The sequence below is a fragment of the Phyllobates terribilis genome, unplaced genomic scaffold (assembly GCF_046119375.1).
Source record: "Phyllobates terribilis strain yellow unplaced genomic scaffold, ASM4611937v1 Scaffold_1__5_contigs__length_1240528914, whole genome shotgun sequence".
Taxonomy (NCBI): Eukaryota; Metazoa; Chordata; class Amphibia; order Anura; family Dendrobatidae; genus Phyllobates; species Phyllobates terribilis.
Window position 1 is genome coordinate 1,198,047,011 of NW_027362761.1, and position 21,372 is coordinate 1,198,068,382.

General features: G+C 54.4%; 1 protein-coding gene across 2 annotated transcripts in view; it reads right to left on the reverse strand.

Annotated features, from left to right (window-relative positions):
• Positions 1 to 21,372, reverse strand: part of ATRN (attractin) — a 110,921-nt gene that overhangs the window by 2,205 nt on the left and 87,344 nt on the right. For both annotated transcript variants that reach the window (XM_073649289.1, XM_073649285.1), the window contains exons 27-28: positions 13,737 to 13,844; positions 3,973 to 4,087 (exon numbers count right to left, since the gene is read on the reverse strand). In XM_073649289.1, the coding sequence (XP_073505390.1) occupies positions 3,973 to 4,087; positions 13,737 to 13,844 (223 nt within the window). The remainder of the gene's footprint in view (positions 1 to 3,972; positions 4,088 to 13,736; positions 13,845 to 21,372) is intronic.

The following is a 21,372-nucleotide window of genomic DNA, read 5'->3' on the forward strand; positions in this document are numbered from 1 at the left end:
ACATCCTGTATTATACTCCAGAGCTGCACTCACTATTCTGCTGGTGCAGTCACTGTGTACATACATTACTGATCCTGTACTGATCCCGAGTTACATCCTGTATTATACTCCAGAGCTGCATTCACTATTCTGCTGGAGCAGTCACTGTGTACATACATTACATTACTAATCCTGAGTTACATCCTGTATTATACCCCAGAGCTGCACTCACTATTCTGCTGGTGCAGTCACTGTGTACATACATTACATTACTAATCCTGAGTTACATCCTGTATTATACTCCAGAGCTGCACTCACTATTCTGCTGGTGCAGTCACTGTGTACATACATTACATTACTGATCCTGTACTGATCCTGAGTTACATCCTGTATTATACTCCAGAGCTGCACTCACTATTCTGCTGGTGCAGTCACTGTGTACATACATTACATTACTGATCCTGTACTGATCCTGAGTTACATACTGTATTATACTCCAGAGCTGCACTCACTATTCTGCTGGTGCAGTCACTGTGTACATACATTACTGACCCTGTACTGATCCTGACTTACATCCTGTATTATACTGTAGAGCTGCGCTCACTATTCTGCTGCTGCAGTCACTGTATATATACATTACATTACTGATCCTGAGTTACATCCTGTATTATACTCCAGAGCTGCACTCACTATTCTGCTGGTGCAGTCACTGTGTACATACATTACTGATCCTGTACTGATCCCAAGTTACATCCTGTATTATACTCCAGAGCTGCATTCACTATTCTGCTGGAGCAGTCACTGTGTACATACATTACATTACTAATCCTGAGTTACATCCTGTATTATACCCCAGAGCTGCACTCACTATTCTGCTGGTGCAGTCACTGTGTACATACATTACATTACTAATCCTGAGTTACATCCTGTATTATACTCCAGAGCTGCACTCACTATTCTGCTGGTGCAGTCACTGTGTACATACATTACTGACCCTGTACTGATCCTGAGTTACATCCTGTATTATACTCCAGAGCTGCGCTCACTATTCTGCTGCTGCAGTCACTGTATATATACATTACATTACTGATCCTGTACTGATCCTGAGTTACATCCTGTATTATACTCCAGAGCTGCACTCACTATTCTGCTGGTACAGTCACTGTGTACATACATTACTGATCCTGTACTGATCCCGAGTTACATCCTGTATTATACTCCAGAGCTGCATTCACTATTCTGCTGGAGCAGTCACTGTGTACATACATTACATTACTAATCCTGAGTTACATCCTGTATTATACCCCAGAGCTGCACTCACTATTCTGCTGGTGCAGTCACTGTGTACATACATTACATTACTAATCCTGAGTTACATCCTGTATTATACTCCAGAGCTGCACTCACTATTCTGCTGGTGCAGTCACTGTGTACATACATTACATTACTGATCCTGTACTGATCCTGAGTTACATCCTGTATTATACTCCAGAGCTGCACTCACTATTCTGCTGGTGCAGTCACTGTGTACATACATTACATTACTGATCCTGTACTGATCCTGAGTTACATCCTGTATTATACTCCGGAGCTGCACTCACTATTCTGCTGGTCCAGTCACTGTGTACATACATTACATTACTGTTCCTGTACTGATCCTGAGTTACATTCTGTATTATACTCCAGAGCTGCAGTCACTATTCTGCTGGTGCAGTCACTGTGTACATACATTACATTACTGATCCTGAGTTACATCCTGTATTATACTCCAGAGCTGCACTCACTATTCTGCTGGTGCAGTCACTGTGTACATACATTACATTACTGATCCTGTACTGATCCTGAGTTACATCCAGTATTATACCCCAGAGCTGCACTCACTATTCTGCTGGTGCAGTCACTGTGTACATACATTACATTACTGATCCTGAGTTACATCCTGTATTATACTCCAGAGCTGCACTCACTATTCTGCTGGTGCAGTCACTGTGTACATACATTACATTACTGTTCCTGTACTGATCCTGAGTTACATTCTGTATTATACTCCAGAGCTGCAGTCACTATTCTGCTGGTGCAGTCACTGTGTACATACATTACATTACTGATCCTGTACTGATCCTGAGTTACATCCTGTATTATACTCCAGAGCTGCACTCACTATTCTGCTGGTGCAGTCACTGTGTACATACATTACATTACTGATCCTGTACTGATCCTGAGTTACATCCTGTATTATACTCCAGAGCTGCACTCACTATTCTGCTGGTGCAGTTACTGTGTACATACATTACATTACTGATCCTGAGTTACATCCTGTATTATACTCCAGAGCTGCACTCACTATTCTGCTGGTGCAGTCACTGTGTACATACATTACATTACTGATCCGGAGTTACATCCTGTATTATACTCCAGAGCTGCACTCACTATTCTGCTGGTGGAGTCACTGTGTACATACATTACATTACTGATCCTGAGTTACATTCTGTATTATACTCCAGAGCTGCACTCACTATTCTGCTGGTGCAGTCACTGTGTACATATATTACATTACTGATCCTGAGTTACATCCTGTATTATACTCCAGAGCTGCACTCACTATTCTGCTGGTGGAGTCACTGTGTACATACATTACATTACTGATCGTGTACTGATCCTGAGTTACATCCTGTATTATACTCCAGAGCTGCACTCACTATTCTGCGGGTGCTATCACTGTGTACATACATTACATTACCGATCCTGTACTGATCCTGAGTTACATCCTGTATTATACTCCAGAGCTGCACTCACTATTCTGCTGGAGCAGTCACTGTGTACATACATTACATTACTGATCCTGAGTTACATCCTGTATTATACTTCAGAGCTGCACTCACTATTCTGCTGGAGCAGTCACTGTGTACATACATTACATTACTGATCCTGAGTTACATCCTGTATTATACTCCAGAGCTGCACTCATTATTCTGCTGGAGCAGTCACTGTGTACATACATTACATTACTGATCCTGTACTGATCCTGAGTTACATCCTGTATTATACTCCAGAGCTGCACTCACTATTCTGCGGGTGCTATCACTGTGTACATACATTACATTACTGATCCTGTACTGATCCTGAGTTACATCCTGTATTATACTTCAGAGCTGCACTCACTATTCTGCTGGTGCAGTCACTGTGTACATACATTACATTACTGATCCTGTACTGATCCTGAGTTACATCCTGTATTATACTCCAGAGCTGCACTCACTATTCTGCTGGTGCAGTCACTATGTACATACATTACATTACTGATCGTGTACTGATCCTGAGTTACATCCTGTATTATACTCCAGAGCTGCACTCACTATTCTGCTGGTGCAGTCACTGTGCACATACATTACATTACTGATCGTGTACTGATCCTGAGTTACATCCTGTATTATACTCCAGAGCTGCACTCACTATTCTGCTGGTGCAGTCACTGTGTACATACATTACATTACTGATCGTGTACTGATCCTGAGTTACATCCTGTATTATACTCCAGAGCTGCACTCACTATTCTGCTGGTGCAGTCACTGTGCACATACATTACATTACTGATCGTGTACTGATCCTGAGTTACATCCTGTATTATACTCCAGAGCTGCACTCACTATTCTGCAGGTGCAGTCACTGTGTACATACATTACATTACTGATCCTGTACTGATCCTGAGTTACATCCTGTATTATACTCCAGAGCTGCACTCACTATTCTGCTGGTGCAGTCACTGTGTACATACATTACATTACTGATCCTGTACTGATCCTGAGCTACATCCTGTATTATACTCCAGAGCTGCACTCACTATTCTGCTAGTGCAGTCACTGTGTACATACATTACATTGCTGATCCTGAGTTACATCCTGTATTATACTCCAGAGCTGCACTCACTGTGTACTAATGTAATTTCCCAGGACAGACAGGTCAGTGACGGCCGCTCTGTGACTCCTGACTTACCGGACTGTCCCGGGGGTGGGATGCCCCCTAGGCCACGTGGCAGCCGCACAAATATTGAGAGCACCGCGGCTTTGTTACCACAGCACGGCTCCAGGGCGATCGGCTTGGGAACCGTCTGAGGAGAAGCAAAGGAAAAATAGTTACAACTAATAGTTACAAACTATGACGTGCGGCCTGTAGTGGAGGGGACACTGCTGCTGTGGAGATAATGGACCCAGGAGTATCATGTCAGTTTTCTGCTGGTGACAGGTTCCCATGATGTAAAGCTCTACGTGGTCACATGGTCGCGGCCTCCACCAGCTCTGCTCGCTGTCAGTGAATGTGACACCACCTGCTCCTGCAGCTTAACAAAGCGCCAATATCACGGGAACCTCTGTAAAGACTACATGGATGTTAGATCGCAACAATGTATCAGTGCAGGTAAAATAAAGCAGCCTGGAGTCCACCGGGGGACGCTCTAGAGTGGATACAAGTGGAACAAACCCTCAAGTGCTCGGCCTCCACAGCTGAGATCTCCGATGTAAACATCTGCTCTAGAGCCTGTGATCGCAGAGAAACAATGTAACAGACCGGCCATTGTGTTTTACACAACAAATACCCCCTATGAGCGCGTCCTGGCTGCAGATGCCCCCTGCGAGCACATCATTACTGCAGATAACCCCTATGAACGCATCAGATGCCCCCCGTGAGAGCGTCACAGCTGCAGATGTCTCCCCATGAGAGCGTCCTGGCTGCAGATGTCCCCCCGTGAGAGCGTCACTGATGCAGATGCCCCCTGTGAGAGCGTCCTGGCTGCAGATGCCCCCCGTGAGAGCGTCCTGGCTGCAGATGTCCCCTGTGAGAGCGTCACGGCTGCAGATGTCCCCCGTGAGAGCGTAACTGATGCCGATGCCCCCCGTGAGAGCGTCACTGATGCAGATGCCCCCCGTGAGAGCGTCACTGATGCAGATGCCCCCCGTGAGAGTGTCACTGATGCCGATGCCCCCCGTGAGAGCGTCACTGATGCAGATGCCCCCTGTGAGAGCGTCACTGATGCAGATGCCCCCTGTGAGAGCGTCACTGATGCAGATGCCCCCTGTGAGAGCGTAACTGATGCCGATGCCCCCCGTGAGAGCGTCACTGATGCAGATGCCCCCTGTGAGAGCGTCACTGATGCAGATGCCCCCTGTGAGAGCATCCTGGCTGCAGATACATTGATATCAATAATGGCATTCGTCACACTACCACAAATAATGAAGTGCTGCCTCTTGCTCTGGGGGTAACTCCGCCATTGTCTCCGTCGAGCCCCCCGGCCCGCAGCAATTAATAGTGGATGAATTGCGGCACTGTTGTGTGGGCAGAAACCAACAGGCGCCATTATACGATTTAGAGGCTTAATGGAAAAGCAAATGTCAGGCTGATAAATCAAAGCCGGCAGTATTTATGTCCCCTATTACACCGGCATAATCCTATTAATGAATTAACATCCAGCGTCATGCAAATTAGTGTTTTATGACCCTGCGGAAGCGTAAAAATGGAGCCGGGATTGTTGGAGGGATCTTTTTTTATTTTCAATCGCAGCAGATCACATTTTGGCTAATTTGTCTTGGGTTTTTACAGCGCGGCCGTGAACAGCAGAAGCTCCGCTACTCTGATTACTTTATAGGGCACTCAATCTTCCCATCCTATAGATTTACAAGTTATGGGCGGCTTTTCTCCGCACTTAAGCTGCAGATGTTCAGCTATTTGTCAATGTTCGCCTATTAAAAAGGGACGATAATCCCAGAAATGAATTAACGAGAAACAAAAAAAAAAAATGGAAACAGAACATTTCTTGCCAAACGGAATAATCATCATAAAAGTAAGAGCCTAAAAGAAATTGGAAAAAGAGGTCGGTCACCTCCATCAGGAAGACCTGGAGGGGCGCAAGACTCCTCGGAGGCCGACCTCCCATATAGCGGTTCTAGAAGAGCGTGAGGCTCCTCGGAGGCCGACCTCCCATATAGCGGTTCTAGAAGAGTGTGGGGCTCCTCGGAGGCCGACCTCCCATATAGCGGTTCTAGAAGAGTGTGAGGCTCCTCGGAGGCCGACCTCCCATATAGCGGTTCTAGAAGAGTGTGGGGCTCCTCGGAGGCCGACCTCCCATATAGCGGTTCTAGAAGAGTGTGAGGCTCCTCGGAGGCCGACCTCCCATATAGCGGTTCTAGAAGAGTGTGAGGCTCCTCGGAGGCCGACCTCCCATATAGCGGTTCTAGAAGAGTGTGAGGCTCCTCGGAGGCCGACCTCCCATATAGCGGTTCTAGAAGAGTGTGAGGCTCCTCGGAGGCTGACTTCCCATATAGCGGTTCTAGAAGAGCGTGAGGCTCCTCAGAGACTGACTTCCCATATAGCGGTTCTAGAAGAGTGTGGGGCTCCTCGGAGGCCGACTTCACATATAGCGGTTCTAGAAGAGCGTGAGGCTCCTCGGAGGCCGACTTCACATATAGCGGTTCTAGAAGAGTGTGAGGCTCCTCGGAGGCCGACCGCCCATATAGCAGTACTAGAATAATGTAAGGCTCCTCGGAGGCCGACCTCCCATATAGCGGTTCTAGAAGAGTGTGGGGCTCCTCGGAGGCCGACTTCCCATATAGCGGTTCTAGAAGAGCGTGGGGCTCCTGGGAGGCCGACCTCCCATATAGCAGTACTAGATGAGTGTGAGGCTCCTCGGAGGCCGACCTCCCATATAGCAGTACTAGAATAATGTGAGGCTCCTCGGAGGCCGACCTCCCATATAGCAGTACTAGAAGAGCGTGAGGCTCCTCGGAGGCCGACCTCCCATATAGCAGTACTAGAATAATGTGAGGCTCCTCGGAGGCCGACCTCCCATATAGCAGTACTAGAAGAGTGTGAGGCTCCTCGGAGGCCGACTTCCCATATAGCAGTTCTAGAAGAGCGTGAGGCTCCTCGGAGGCCGACCTCCCATATAGCAGTACTAGAATAATGTGAGGCTCCTCGGAGGCCGACCTCCCATATAGCAGTACTAGAAGAGCGTGAGGCTCCTTGGAGGCCGACTTCCCATATAGCGGTTCTAGAAGAGTGTGGGACTCCTTGGAGGCAGACTTCACATGTAGCGGTTCTAGAGGGCTGTGGGGCTCCTTGGAGGCCGACTTCACATATAGCGGTTCTAGAGGGCTGTGGGGCTCCTTGGAGGCAGACTTCACATATAGCGGTTCTAGAGCAGTGTGAGGATCCTCGGAGGCCGACTTCACATTAGCAGAACAAGAGGGGCACGGGGCTCCTCGGTGGCCGACTTCTTATACAGCAATTCCAGAGGGTTGTCAGGATCCTCGGAGGCCGACTTCACATATAACAGTGTTAGAGAAATGTGGGACTGAGCTGGAAATCTGACTTGTTAGAGTCTGCTGCTGTTGGGGGAAGTCTTGAGACCAACATATATCAGACTGATCTAAATCCGCATGCTGCAAGATGTTTTGGCACAGTTTCAGTTTTTCTAAAACTGAAATATCCAAATAAAAAAAATAAATAAACTTTTTAAAGCCGTTTAAGCCCTCCCTCCCTGTTTCGCAGGCACCTGCGCTTTATCAGAGGCCAGAAGACAATAAGTATCTCCCGTGACACATGTAGAGGCCTCTCTCCGGCTCTAAAGGCTTTAGATCTTTTAGTTTGTGCCCCTTTAACAAGAAAAGGTACAATAAAAAAAAAAAAAGAACAGAACACACTCTGCGAGTCATCGGGAAATGTGCTGTATGAGTAGGTGTGGAATATATTGTATATAAATTGCTTTACTCCAGAAGTGTTTTTTTTTGCTTTTGCCGATGCAGGTTTTGTTGATGGGGCAGAATTCTGTATTTGATTATCAGCCAATCAGGCGGCTTTGCAGCGGCAGAATAAGGAGAGCGCAGGCTACAACCCAGCGTCTCGGCTCTAATGACAAATATGAAAGGAAGGAAGAAAGAAAACAAGGTAGAAGACAGAACATTGGTCTTTTTAAGCTTTTTTTTGCAGTGATTGAACTGAAGTCAGCAAAGAAGCAGCAGCGGAATAGTGAGCGGCTCTGTACGGGGACGGTCCGGGTACATAGTGAGCGGCTCTGTACGGGGACGGTCCGGGTACATAGTGAGCGGCTCTGTACGGGAACGGTCCGGGTACACAGTGAGCGGCTCTGTACGGGAACGGTCCAGGTACACAGTGAGCGGCTCTGTACGGGGACGGTCTGGGTACATAGTGAGCGGCTCTGTACGGGGACGGTCCGGGTACATAGTGAGCGGCTCTGTACGGGGACGGTCCGGGTACATAGTGAGCGGCTCTGTACGGGGACGGTCCGGGTAAATAGTGAGCGGCTCTGTACGGGGACGGTCCGGGTACACAGTGAGCGGCTCTGTACGGGGACGGTCCGGGTACATAGTGAGCGGCTCTGTACGGGGACGGTCCGGGTACACAGTGAGCGGCTCTGTACGGGAACGGTCCAGGTACACAGTGAGCGGCTCTGTACGGGGACGGTCCGGGTACATAGTGAGCGGCTCTGTACGGGGACGGTCCGGGTACACAGTGAGCGGCTCTGTACGGGGACGGTCCGGGTAAATAGTGAGCGGCTCTGTACGGGGACGGTCCGGGTACACAGTGAGCGGCTCTGTACGGGGACGGTCCGGGTACATAGTGAGCGGCTCTGTACGGGGACGGTCCAGGTACATAGTGAGCGGCTCTGTACGGGGACGGTCCAGGTACACAGTGAGCGGCTCTGTACGGGGACGGTCCGGGTACATAGTGAGCGGCTCTGTACGGGGACGGTCCAGGTACATAGTGAGCGGCTCTGTATGGGGACGGTTCAGGTACATAGTGAGCGGCTCTGTATGGGGACGGTCCGGGTACATAGTGAGCGGCTCTGTACGGGGACGGTCCGGGTACATAGTGAGCGGCTCTGTACGGGGACGGTCCGGGTACATAGTGAGCGGCTCTGTACGGGGACGGTCCGGGTACATAGTGAGCGGCTCTGTATGGGGACGGTTCAGGTACATAGTGAGCGGCTCTGTATGGGGACGGTTCAGGTACATAGTGAGCGGCTCTGTATGGGGACGGTCCGGGTACATAGTGAGCGGCTCTGTACGGGGACGGTCCGGGTACATAGTGAGCGGCTCTGTACGGGGACGGTCCGGGTACATAGTGAGCGGCTCTGTACGCGGACGGTCTGGGTACATAGTGAGCGGCTCTGTATGGGGAGAGAGCGCGGCGGGGAGAGTGTGAGAATGGAAAGTAAGTTAGAAGATGGAAGAAAGGGTAAGAGAAGTGGGTAGTGGCAACAAAGTAAAGAAAGAGGAATAGAAAGACAAGAAATGGGGAGAACTGAAGGAGGGACAAAAAGATGTTGGAAGCAGGAGAGGGGGAGCCGGAGAGCGAGGGACAGTCAGGGGAGCCGGAGGGCGGCTCTGTACGGGGACGGTCCGGGTAAATAGTGAGCGGCTCTGTACGGGGACGGTCCGGGTAAATAGTGAGCGGCTCTGTACGGGGACGGTCCGGGTACACAGTGAGCGGCTCTGTACGGGGACGGTCCGGGTACACAGTGAGCGGCTCTGTACGGGGACGGTCCGGGTACATAGTGAGCGGCTCTGTACGGGGACGGTCCGGGTACACAGTGAGCGGCTCTGTACGGGGACGGTCCGGGTACACAGTGAGCGGCTCTGTACGCGGACGGTCCGGGTACACAGTGAGCGGCTCTGTACGGGGACGGTCCGGGTAAATAGTGAGCGGCTCTGTACGGGGACGGTCCGGGTACACAGTGAGCGGCTCTGTACGGGGACGGTCCGGGTACATAGTGAGCGGCTCTGTACGGGGACGGTCCGGGTACACAGTGAGCGGCTCTGTACGGGGACGGTCCGGGTACACAGTGAGCGGCTCTGTACGGGGACGGTCCGGGTACACAGTGAGCGGCTCTGTACGGGGACGGTCCGGGTACACAGTGAGCGGCTCTGTACGGGGACGGTCCGGGTACATAGTGAGCGGCTCTGTACGGGGACGGTCCGGGTACATAGTGAGCGGCTCTGTACGGGGACGGTCCGGGTAAATAGTGAGCGGCTCTGTACGGGGACGGTCCGGGTACATAGTGAGCGGCTCTGTACGGGGACGGTCCGGGTACATAGTGAGCGGCTCTGTACGGGGACGGTCCGGGTACATAGTGAGCGGCTCTGTACGGGGACGGTCCGGGTAAATAGTGAGCGGCTCTGTACGGGGACGGTCCGGGTACATAGTGAGCGGCTCTGTACGGGGACGGTCCGGGTACATAGTGAGCGGCTCTGTACGGGGACGGTCCGGGTAAATAGTGAGCGGCTCGGTACGGGGACGGTCCAGGTAAATAGTGAGCGGCTCGGTACGGGGACGGTCCGGGTAAATAGTGAGTGGCTCTGTACGGGGACGGTCCGGGTACACAGTGAGCGGCTCTGTACGGGGACGGTCCGGGTACATAGTGAGCGGCTCTGTACGGGGACGGTCCGGGTACATAGTGAGCGGCTCTGTACGGGGACGGTCCGGGTACACAGTGAGCGGCTCTGTACGGGGAGAGAGCGCGGCGGGGAGAGTGTGAGAATGGAAAGTAAGTTAGAAGATGGAAGAAAGGGTAAGAGAAGTGGGTAGTGGCAACAAAGTAAAGAAAGAGGAATAGAAAGACAAGAAATGGGGAGAACTGAAGGAGGGACAAAAAGATGTTGGAAGCAGGAGAGGGGGAGCCGGAGAGCGAGGGACAGTCAGGGGAGCCGGAGAGCGAGGGACAGTCAGGGGAGCCAGAGAGCGGCTCGGTACGGGGACGGTCCGGGTAAATAGTGAGCGGCTCGGTACGGGGACGGTCCGGGTAAATAGTGAGCGGCTCTGTACGGGGACGGTCCGGGTAAATAGTGAGCGGCTCTGTACGGGGACGGTCCGGGTAAATAGTGAGCGGCTCTGTACGGGGACGGTCCGGGTACATAGTGTGCGGCTCGGTACGGGGACGGTCCGGGTACATAGTGAGCGGCTCGGTACGGGGACGGTCCGGGTACATAGTGAGCGGCTCGGTACGGGGACGTTCCGGGCACATAGTGAGCGGCTCTGTACGGGGACGGTCCGGGCACATAGTGAGCGGCTCTGTACGGGGACGGTCCGGGTACATAGTGAGCGGCTCTGTACGGGGACGGTCCGGGTACATAGTGAGCGGCTCGGTACGGGGAAGGTCCGGGCACATAGTGAGCGGCTCTGTACGGGGACGGTCCGGGTACATAGTGAGTGGCTCTGTACGGGGACGGTCCGGGTACATAGTGAGCGGCTCTGTACGCGGACGGTCCGGGTACATAGTGACCGGCTCTGTACGCGGACGGTCCGGGTACATAGTGAGCGGCTCTGTACGGGGACGGTCCGGGTACATAGTGACCGGCTCTGTACGCGGACGGTCCGGGTACATAGTGACCGGCTCTGTACGGGGACGGTCCGGGTACATAGTGACCGGCTCTGTACGCGGACGGTCCGGGTACATAGTGACCGGCTCTGTACGGGGAAGGTCCGGGTACATAGTGAGCGGCTCTGTACGGGGACGGTCCGGGCACATAGTGAGCGGCTCTGTACGGGGACGGTCCGGGCACATAGTGAGCGGCTCTGTACGGGGACGGTCCGGGTACACAGTGAGCGGCTCTGTACGGGGACGGTCCGGGTACACAGTGAGCGGCTCTGTACGGGGACGGTCCGGGTACATAGTGAGCGGCTCTGTACGGGGACGGTCCGGGTACACAGTGAGCGGCTCGGTACGGGGAAGGTCCGGGTACACAGTGAGCGGCTCGGTACGGGGACGGTCCGGGTACATAGTGAGCGGCTCTGTACGGGGACGGTCCGGGTACATAGTGAGCGGCTCTGTACACGGACGGTCTGGGTACATAGTGACCGGCTCTGTACGCGGACGGTCCGGGTACATAGTGAGCGGCTCTGTACGCGGACGGTCTGGGTACATAGTGAGCGTCTCTGTACGCGGACGGTCTGGGTACATAGTGAGCGGCTCTGTACGGGGAGAGAGCGCGGCGGGGAGAGTGTGAGAATGGAAAGTAAGTTAGAAGATGGAAGAAAGGGTAAGAGAAGTGGGTAGTGGCAACAAAGTAAAGAAAGAGGAATAGAAAGACAAGAAATGGGGAGAACTGAAGGAGGGACAAAAAGATGTTGGAAGCAGGAGAGGGGGAGCCGGAGAGCGAGGGACAGTCAGGGGAGCCGGAGAGCGAGGGACAGTCAGGGGAGCCGGAGAGCGAGGGACAGTCAGGGGAGCCGGAGAGCGAGGGACAGTCAGGGGAGCCGGAGAGCGAGGGACAGTCGGTAGGCAGAGAAGGCGGCCCGGGAAAATGAGAGTGGTCAGGTAGCGGAGAACAAGGGCAGTAACGGTGGAGATGGTATGAGGTTTGGGGGAGAATTAGAGGGGAGTACATTGAGAGACGAGAAAAAAACAGGTAGAGGGAAATGGGATGGCATGAGAGGGAAGAAGCAGTGAGTGTGGGGGGATTGAGGGACAGAGAGGCCCTGGCAAGAAGCACAATATGTGGAGATCACTGGTGACATCACTCCATTCGTCAGTGCTTGAACCGGACCATCTACCAGTTATGGAGTGGCCGGTGACACCAAAAGATACACATCTTCTTGGATTATTGTGATGCGGCCATTAGTCCACCGCAGAGAGCAGCCGTGACTCCACAGAGCAGGGACAGCACATGTAGGGTCCTCATACGGCAGCGTCATGGATGACACTGGAGGTCTCGGGAGAGGGGGGGGTGGGTATCTTCCGCCCTCTTCTTGGGTCACAGCAGATTTGCAGGTTTCGGTTTTGTGTAGTTCCAGATTATCAGGCAGTGCTGGATTACTGGATGTCGGATTCCAGGCATATCACTGGACACCTCCCGGTTCCTGTATGCAGCAGCCCCCTCCACGGGTGATACTCTGCAGCCTCCGGCCACCGCTGCGCCGTCTCCTCCGCTCCGGCAGCAGAATCAGAATGTAGGAAGCTCAGGAAGAAAAAACAGCCGTCGCCATGAAACTTTAGGAGTTAGCAGTGTTCCTGATCTGAGAGCGCACGGAGACAGGGAAGAGACGATGGAAAGAGGCCGCCGACCGAGAAATTAAAGGGCTGGCGGCTACGGGAGACAGGAGCTGCTTGCTTAAGAGACATGGGGCTGCATTATACCGGGGGTTAACCCTTCTGAGCAAAAGACAGAAAAACACTTCTGCTTTCACTGCCCACAAGATGTGTCTGGTACTACAACTAAGTGAATGAGATGGACCTGCAGTACCTCACAAAACCTGTGCACAGGGTGGCGCTGTGTCAGAAAGCAAACACTATGGGGTTTTTAAACCTTTTTATCATATCAACCTAACCTGGGGTCCCCACTTCAAACCCCAACAGGGGGTCCCCACTTCCAACCCCAACAGGGGGTCCCCACTTCCAACCCCAACAGGGGGTCCCCACTTCCAACCCCAACAGGGGGTCTCCCTCCGCCCATCACTGATCTCCCAGCAGTTATGTAAAAGCCACATTCACTGAGAACCCCCAATACATCCCACAGGAGTGGGTTTGCTACAGTTGCATCCAGCGCTCTGTGCTCCTTGCTCTGCACTGATACAATGTAACAAACGAACAGCAGTGAGAGAAGGGCAGGATATAAATAAGGATACTGCCATTTACTGACAGCAAGCAGAGATAATGTAAATGTGGAGGCACAGGGGAATCCAGGGGAGCTGGCTGGAGGGGGGGGCTGTCCCATGTTTGGGGGTCTGGTGTGGGAGAGCGCCATCCTCACCTTCACGCTGCCGCCGATCAGATCCGGCGGCTCCTCGTCTGTCTCCAGGGCGACGTTGACGGAGGCGAAGGGCCGGCTCGCCATCTGCTGCATCTCCCGGATCAATTGCTGAAAAATAAACAAGACCGAGGGTCATACACGGGGGACGGACACAGGAGCAGGTGGTGTAATACCGCCACATGGTGCACAGAACTCGTGGTCACACCGCTCCTTGCGCCACCACCATATCCCACAGCCTGAAATACTCTGTGCTGCTGCGGAGCCGCTCATATCCTGCCGAAAGCAATGGGATAAAGAACTGAGGACGAGCAGTGACCCAGGACCTGAACAGCGGACAAAGGAGGAGACGGCGACGTAACAAACACCACACAGGGGGCTGCGCTCAAACAGCTGACGGACCCCAATATACAGCTGCTGGACCCCAATATACAGCACTACTCCCATATACTGCTCCTGGACCCCAATATACGGCACTATCCTCATATACAGCTGCCGGACCCCAATATACAGCACTACTCCCATATACTGCTCCTGGACCCCAATATACAGCACTATCCTCATATACAGCTGCCGGACCCCAATATACAGCTGCTGGACCCCAATTATACAACACCACCCCCATATACAGATGCCGGACCCCAATATACAGCTGCTGGACCCCAATATACAGCTGCCGGACCCCAATATACAGAACTACTCCCATATACAGCTGCTGGACCCCAATATACAGCACCACCCCCATATACAGCTGCCGGACCACAATATACAGCTGCTGGACCCCAATATACAGCTGCCGGACCATAATATACAGCTGCTGGACCCCAATTATACAGCACTACCCCCATATACTGCTCCTGGACCCCAATATACAGCACTACCCCCATATACAGCTGCCGGACCATAATATACAGCACTACTCCCATATACAGCTGCCGGACCATAATATACAGCTGCTGGACCCCAATATACAGCACTACTCCCATATACTGCACCACTCCCATATACTGCACCACCCTCATATACAGCTGCCGGACCCCAATATACAGCACTACCCCCATATACAGCTGCCGGACCCCAATATACAGCACCACCCCCATATACAGCTGCTGGACCCCAACATACAGCACTACCCCCATATACAGCTGCCAGACCTCAATATACAGCACCACCCCCATATACAGCACCACCCCCATATACAGCTGCTGGACCCCAATATACAGCACTACTCCCATATACTGCTCCTGGACCCCAATATACAGCTGCCGGATCCCAACATACAGCACTACCCCCATATACAGCAGCCAGACCTCAATATACAGCACCACCCCCATATACAGCTGCCGGACCCCAATATACAGCACTACCTACATATACTGCTGCCGGACCCCAATATACAGCACCACCCCCATATACAGCTGCCGGACCCCAATATACAGCACTACCCCCATATACAGCTGCTGGACCCCAATATACAGCACTACCCACATATACAGCTGCCGGACCCCAATATACAGCACTACCATCATATACTGCTGCCGGACCATAATATACAGCACTACCCCCATATACAGCTGCCGGAACCAAATATATAGCACTACCGCCATATACTGCTGCCGGACCCCAATATACAGCACTACCCCCATATACTGCTGCCGGACCCCAATATACAGCTGCTGGACCCCAATATACAGCATTACCCCTATATACAGCACTACCCCTATATACAGCACTCCCCCCATATACAGCTGCCAAGCCCCAACATACAGCACTACCTCCATATACAGCTGCCAAGCCCCAACATACAGCACTACCTCCATATACAGCTGACGGGCCCCAATATACAGCACTACCCCCATATACAGCTGCCGAGCCCCAATATACAGCACTACCCCCATATACAGCTGCCGAGCCCCAATATACAGCACTACCCCCATATACAGCTGCCGAGCCCCAATATACAGCACTACCCCCATATACAGCTGCCGAGCCCCAATATACAGCACTACCCCCATATACAGCTGCTGAGCCCCAATATACAGCACTACCCCCATATACAGCTGCCACGCCCCAATATACAGCACTACCCCCATATACAGCTGCCACGCCCCAATATACAGAACTACCCCTATATACAGCACTACCCTCATATACAGATGCCGAACCCCAATATACAGCACTACCCTCATATACTGCTGCCAGACCCCAATATACAGCACCACCCCCATATACTGCTGCTGGATCCCTATATACAGCACTTCCCACATATACTGCTGCTGGACCCCAATATACAGCACCACCCCCATATACTGCTGCTGGATCCCTATATACAGCACTTCCCACATATACTGCTGCTGGACCCCAATATACAGCTGCCGGACCATAATATACAGTACTACCCCCATATACTGCTGCCGGACCCCAATATACAGAACTACCCTTATATACAGCTGTCGGACCCCTATATACAGCACTACCCCATATACTTCTGTTTGCTGACAGCACAGTCCTGTGCCCCCGGAGCCGTCTAACGTGAGGATTCCTCGCAGTAACAGCAGCACGTTCTATCCCGGCATGAAGCCGCACCGTGCAGGACAGCTGTGAGCTCTGCTCATCCTGATCCTCCTGATGCACTGCGGCATTACATAGACAGGTACAGTGCTGTAACCTCTTACGCTCTGCGCCAATCTGCCCTGGATGTGTCAGTCTATGCTGCAGTCTTAGTATTCTATCCAGGAGGCTCAGGATGGACACAGCTACAGCTCCCTTCTATACAGTGGAGTGACAATGCTGAAGAGAACGTCCCCTAAACCTAAAGCACCCGGGATCTGAGGACCCGAGCAATGAGTGAGGGGGCGGTACTGAGCGCGTGCGACCACCGTGCCTACAAACAGTGACTAACCTGCTCGTCCGCGCTCAGTACCGCTCCAGTAACAGTGGAATCTATAACCCCGCTCACGGGATCAGCGAGGATCCCAGACCCCAAGAGATCATGAGAACAAGAGGCTCAAGTTCTTTGTGGTAATGGAGCGGTACTGAGCGCGTGCGACCACTGCACCAGTCACTGTATATAGACACGGTGGTCGCACATGCTCACTGTGGAATTTGAGACTCTCGTTCTCAGAATCGGTCACACCAGGAAACACACGGTAAACATGACTGCATAGGAGATCAGTAATGCAGCCCCAAATATCGGTGCCAGACGGTGGCATGGTGTATGTAAGCAGCACCTGGATCTCCCCGTCAGTAATGCTGCCCCGTGTATCGGTGCAGGGCGGTGGCATAGTGTTTGTATGCAGGGCCCGGATCTCCCAATCAGTAATGCGGGAGGGTGGAGGCGTATGATCAGTTATTAACATAGGAGCTGAGTGACACGGAGGAGGAGGTCGCCCGCCGACACGGAGGAGGAGGTCGCCCGCCGACACGGAGGAGGAGGTCGCCCGCCGACACGGAGGAGGAGGTCGCCCGCCGACACGGAGGAAGAGGTCGCCCGCCGACACGGAGGAAGAGATCGCCCGCCGACACGGAGGAAGAGATCGCCCGCCGACACGGAGGAAGAGATCGCCCGCCGACACCGACACGGAGGAAGAGATCGCCCGCCGACACCGACACGGGAGAGATCGCCCGCCGACACCGACACGGGAGAGATCGCCCGCCGACACCGACACGGGAGAGATCGCCCGCCGACACCGACACGGGAGAGATCGCCCGCCGACACCGACACGGGAGAGATCGCCCGCCGACACCGACACGGGAGAGATCGCCCGCCGCCACCGACACGGGAGAGATCGCCCGCCGCCACCGACACGGGAGAGATCGCCCGCCGCCACCGACACGGGAGAGATCGCCCGCCGCCACCGACACGGGAGAGATCGCCCGCCGCCACCGACACGGGAGAGATCGCCCGCCGCCACCGACACGGGAGAGATCGCCCGCCGCCACCGACACGGGAGAGATCGCCCGCCGCCACCGACACGGGAGAGATCGCCCGCCGCCACCGACACGGGAGAGATCGCCCGCCGCCACCGACACGGGAGAGATCGCCCGCCGCCACCGACACGGGAGAGATCGCCCGCCGCCACCGACACGGGAGAGATCGCCCGCCGCCACCGACACGGGAGAGATCGCCCGCCGCCACCGACACGGGAGAGATCGCCCGCCGCCACCGACACGGGAGAGATCGCCCGCCGCCACCGACACGGGAGAGATCGCCCGCCGCCACCGACACGGGAGAGATCGCCCGCCGCCACCGACACGGGAGAGATCGCCCGCCGCCACCGACACGGGAGAGATCGCCCGCCGCCACCGACACGGGAGAGATCGCCCGCCGCCACCGACACGGGAGAGATCGCCCGCCGCCACCGACACGGGAGAGATCGCCCGCCGCCACCGACACGGGAGAGATCGCCCGCCGCCACCGACACGGGAGAGATCGCCCGCCGCCACCGACACGGGAGAGATCGCCCGCCGCCACCGACACGGGAGAGATCGCCCGCCGCCACCGACACGGGAGAGATCGCCCGCCGCCACCGACACGGGAGAGATCGCCCGAAGCCAGCGACACGGGAGAGATCGCCCGCCGCCAGCGACACGGGAGAGATCGCCCGCCGCCAGCGACACGGAAGAGATCGCCCGCCGCCAGCGACACGGAAGAGATCGCCCGCCGCCAGCGACACGGAAGAGATCGCCCGCCGCCACCGACACGGAAGAGATCGCCCGCCGCCACCGACACGGAAGAGATCGCCCGCCGCCACCGACACGGAAGAGATCGCCCGCCGCCACCGACACGGAAGAGATCGCCCGCCGCCACCGACACGGAAGAGATCGCCCGCCGCCACCGACACGGAAGAGATCGCCCGCCGCCACCGACACGGAAGAGATCGCCCGCCGCCACCGACACGGAAGAGATCGCCCGCCGCCACCGACACGGAAGAGATCGCCCGCCGCCACCGACACGGAAGAGATCGCCCGCCGCCACCGACACGGAAGAGATCGCCCGCCGCCACCGACACGGAAGAGATCGCCCGCCGCCACCGACACGGAAGAGATCGCCCGCCGCCACCGACACGGAAGAGATCGCCCGCCGCCACCGACACGGAAGAGATCGCCCGCCGCCACCGACACAGAAGAGATCGCCCGCCGCCACCGACACGGAAGAGATCGCCCGCCGCCACCGACACGGAAGAGATCGCCCGCCGCCACCGACACGGAGGAGATCGCCCGCCGACACCGACACGGAGGTCGCTCGCCGACACGGAGGGGATCGCTCGCCGACACGGAGGAGATAGCTCGCCAACACCGACACGGAGGAGATAGCTCGCCAACACCGACACTGAGATCGCCCACCGACACGGAGGAGATAGCTCGCCAACACCGACACTGAGATCGCCCGCCGACACGGAGGAGATCGCCCACCGACACGTCTTCACTTCAAATTAAAAGCCCTTTCAAGACAGAAGTGGCTCGGCGGTATCATCCTGCTCCGCTGCAAGCGCTTCTAATCATCGGGTGACGCACGGACAAGACAAGGACGTGGGGGATGTGAGGTTACATACAGGGGGAAACGCCCAGACAATGGTGGCGACACATGGGGCAGAGTATTCTGCATCCGGCCAGATAAAGAGACAGCAGCAGCAGAGGAGTGAGCTGGCCTTGTGAGGGGGCAGTGACCTGTCCTCCAATGTGAGGACACCGAGTGCAGGCCGGGTGTGACAGGCGCACACTTATGATGTGATGAGCAGAACGTAAAAATAAGAAAAAAGAAGCTGTTTCCAAAGCAGAACAGAGTAGGAAGCAGTGACCAGTCCATTCATGTGATTATGTTCGTGAGGACAGGGCAGAGTAATAAGGTAACAGGTGAAATGGGGACAACCAGGGGGGCACAGCATAGTGAAAACAAGAAGAGTACCCCCATCAGCACAGAGTATTTCAGGGGGGTTGTACTGATTGTAGGAGCAGCAGTGACCGCTCCTTTCATGTGATGTTAGTGAGGACATGAGAATAGACCAGCCAACGCTGGGGACGCTTGACATCTGCTCACAAAGTGCTCGCAGCTATAGACAGCCATGAAATGGCTGATCTCACGCCGCCTCTTCTGCGCCACGCCGAGCGGTCACGGACACGCACCGGAGAGCTTTTCCTAAACCCTCACTTACATATACACATGCTTATTAATAAAAGCACCTGGAAACTAATGCAGAAGTGCAGCGGCCACCACATCATCCACCGCCGCTGCCGTCCCACCACCTGGTGCTCATGGTGCAATGCTGCCATCTAGTGGTCACAAGGGGACATGCAGTCGCAAGAAAGGTAAAAGAAAATAAAGATTGCTGGTGTGAGATCAGTGCACCGAAGAAAGACGCTGCAAACTAAGCAGACGACCTTGAGAGGGGAAATGGAAAAAGTTTACACCAATTTCCTGCTGAGCTTCTGATTATACACAGCAGCAAATAAAAACAAGTAGTGCTGTAGTGTAAAGCATGAGGGATAGGCTAAATGGAAGTTTGTCTGACAGGAAGAGGATTCTCCTCACAACCCTTCCATCACTGCTGTAAGAGGAGGCATCTCTTTATGTTCTGATTTTCCACTAGGCTTGCAAATGAAAACAAGCTAAGCTGCAGTGTAAAGCATGATGGATGGAGCAGAAGAATGCACTTTATATGAAATAGGAAGGTTTCACTTCTCTAATTCAGCATTCTGGGACTGTTAGTCCTTGCACGTGGATAGACTGGCAGCAGATGATGGAGGAGTGCTGGGCTCCCACAATGCGGGAGGAATTATTGATGCGCTGGGCCGCGGTGTAATGAGGACCCGGCCACGTCACTGATCTCCAATAATCCCCTTTGTTGTGAGCCGCCTCCGCTCTGCCAGCGGGACACTCAGCACGAGTGACATTTTACTCGCTAACTTGCTAAATGTCTTGACTTTGCTGCTGGCAACGTGCGACATTTGTAAGCCACCACCGGGTGGTGGTCCACGGCAGCCCCGGCATAAATGCGGCCCTGGCAAGATGTACACAGGCTTGTGAGCTCCGCACACAGGGGAGAGGAGAGGCAGCTGCGTGCAGACAGTGCGAGGCTCGGGGGGTCTCTCCGGGGGGCACATTGCAGCCTCTGCAGTCAGGGTCACACTGGAAGAGGCTGCTGCAAACCGTGAACACGACGGTCCATCCAGAGGGGAAAGGCTCCAAAATGTTACAAGCAAATTGTGAAAAATAAATGAAAAAAGTAAAGGATTTCATAGAATTATTTTCAAGGTCGAATATCACTGGAGTCATCGGCCAATATGAGACCGCACGAAGGAAAGACCCCCACAGATGAGCTGTGCTGGAAGTAGTGCCGCCGTCTATAAGAGGGGAGAGAAGGGCCGGAGGGGGAGAAAGGGGCAGAAGGGACGGGCCCGGAGGGGGAGAAAGAAAGGGACGGGCCCGGAGGGGGAGAAAGGGGCAGAAGGGATGGGCCCGGAGGGGGAGAAAGGGGCAGAAGGGACGGGCCCGGATGGGGAGAAAGGGGCAGAAGGGACGGGCCGGAGGGGGAGAAAGAAAGGGACGGGCCCGGAGGGGGAGAAAGAAAGGGACGGGCCCAGAGGGGGAGAAAGAAAGGGACGGGCCCGGAGGGGGAGAAAGAAAGGGACGGGCCGG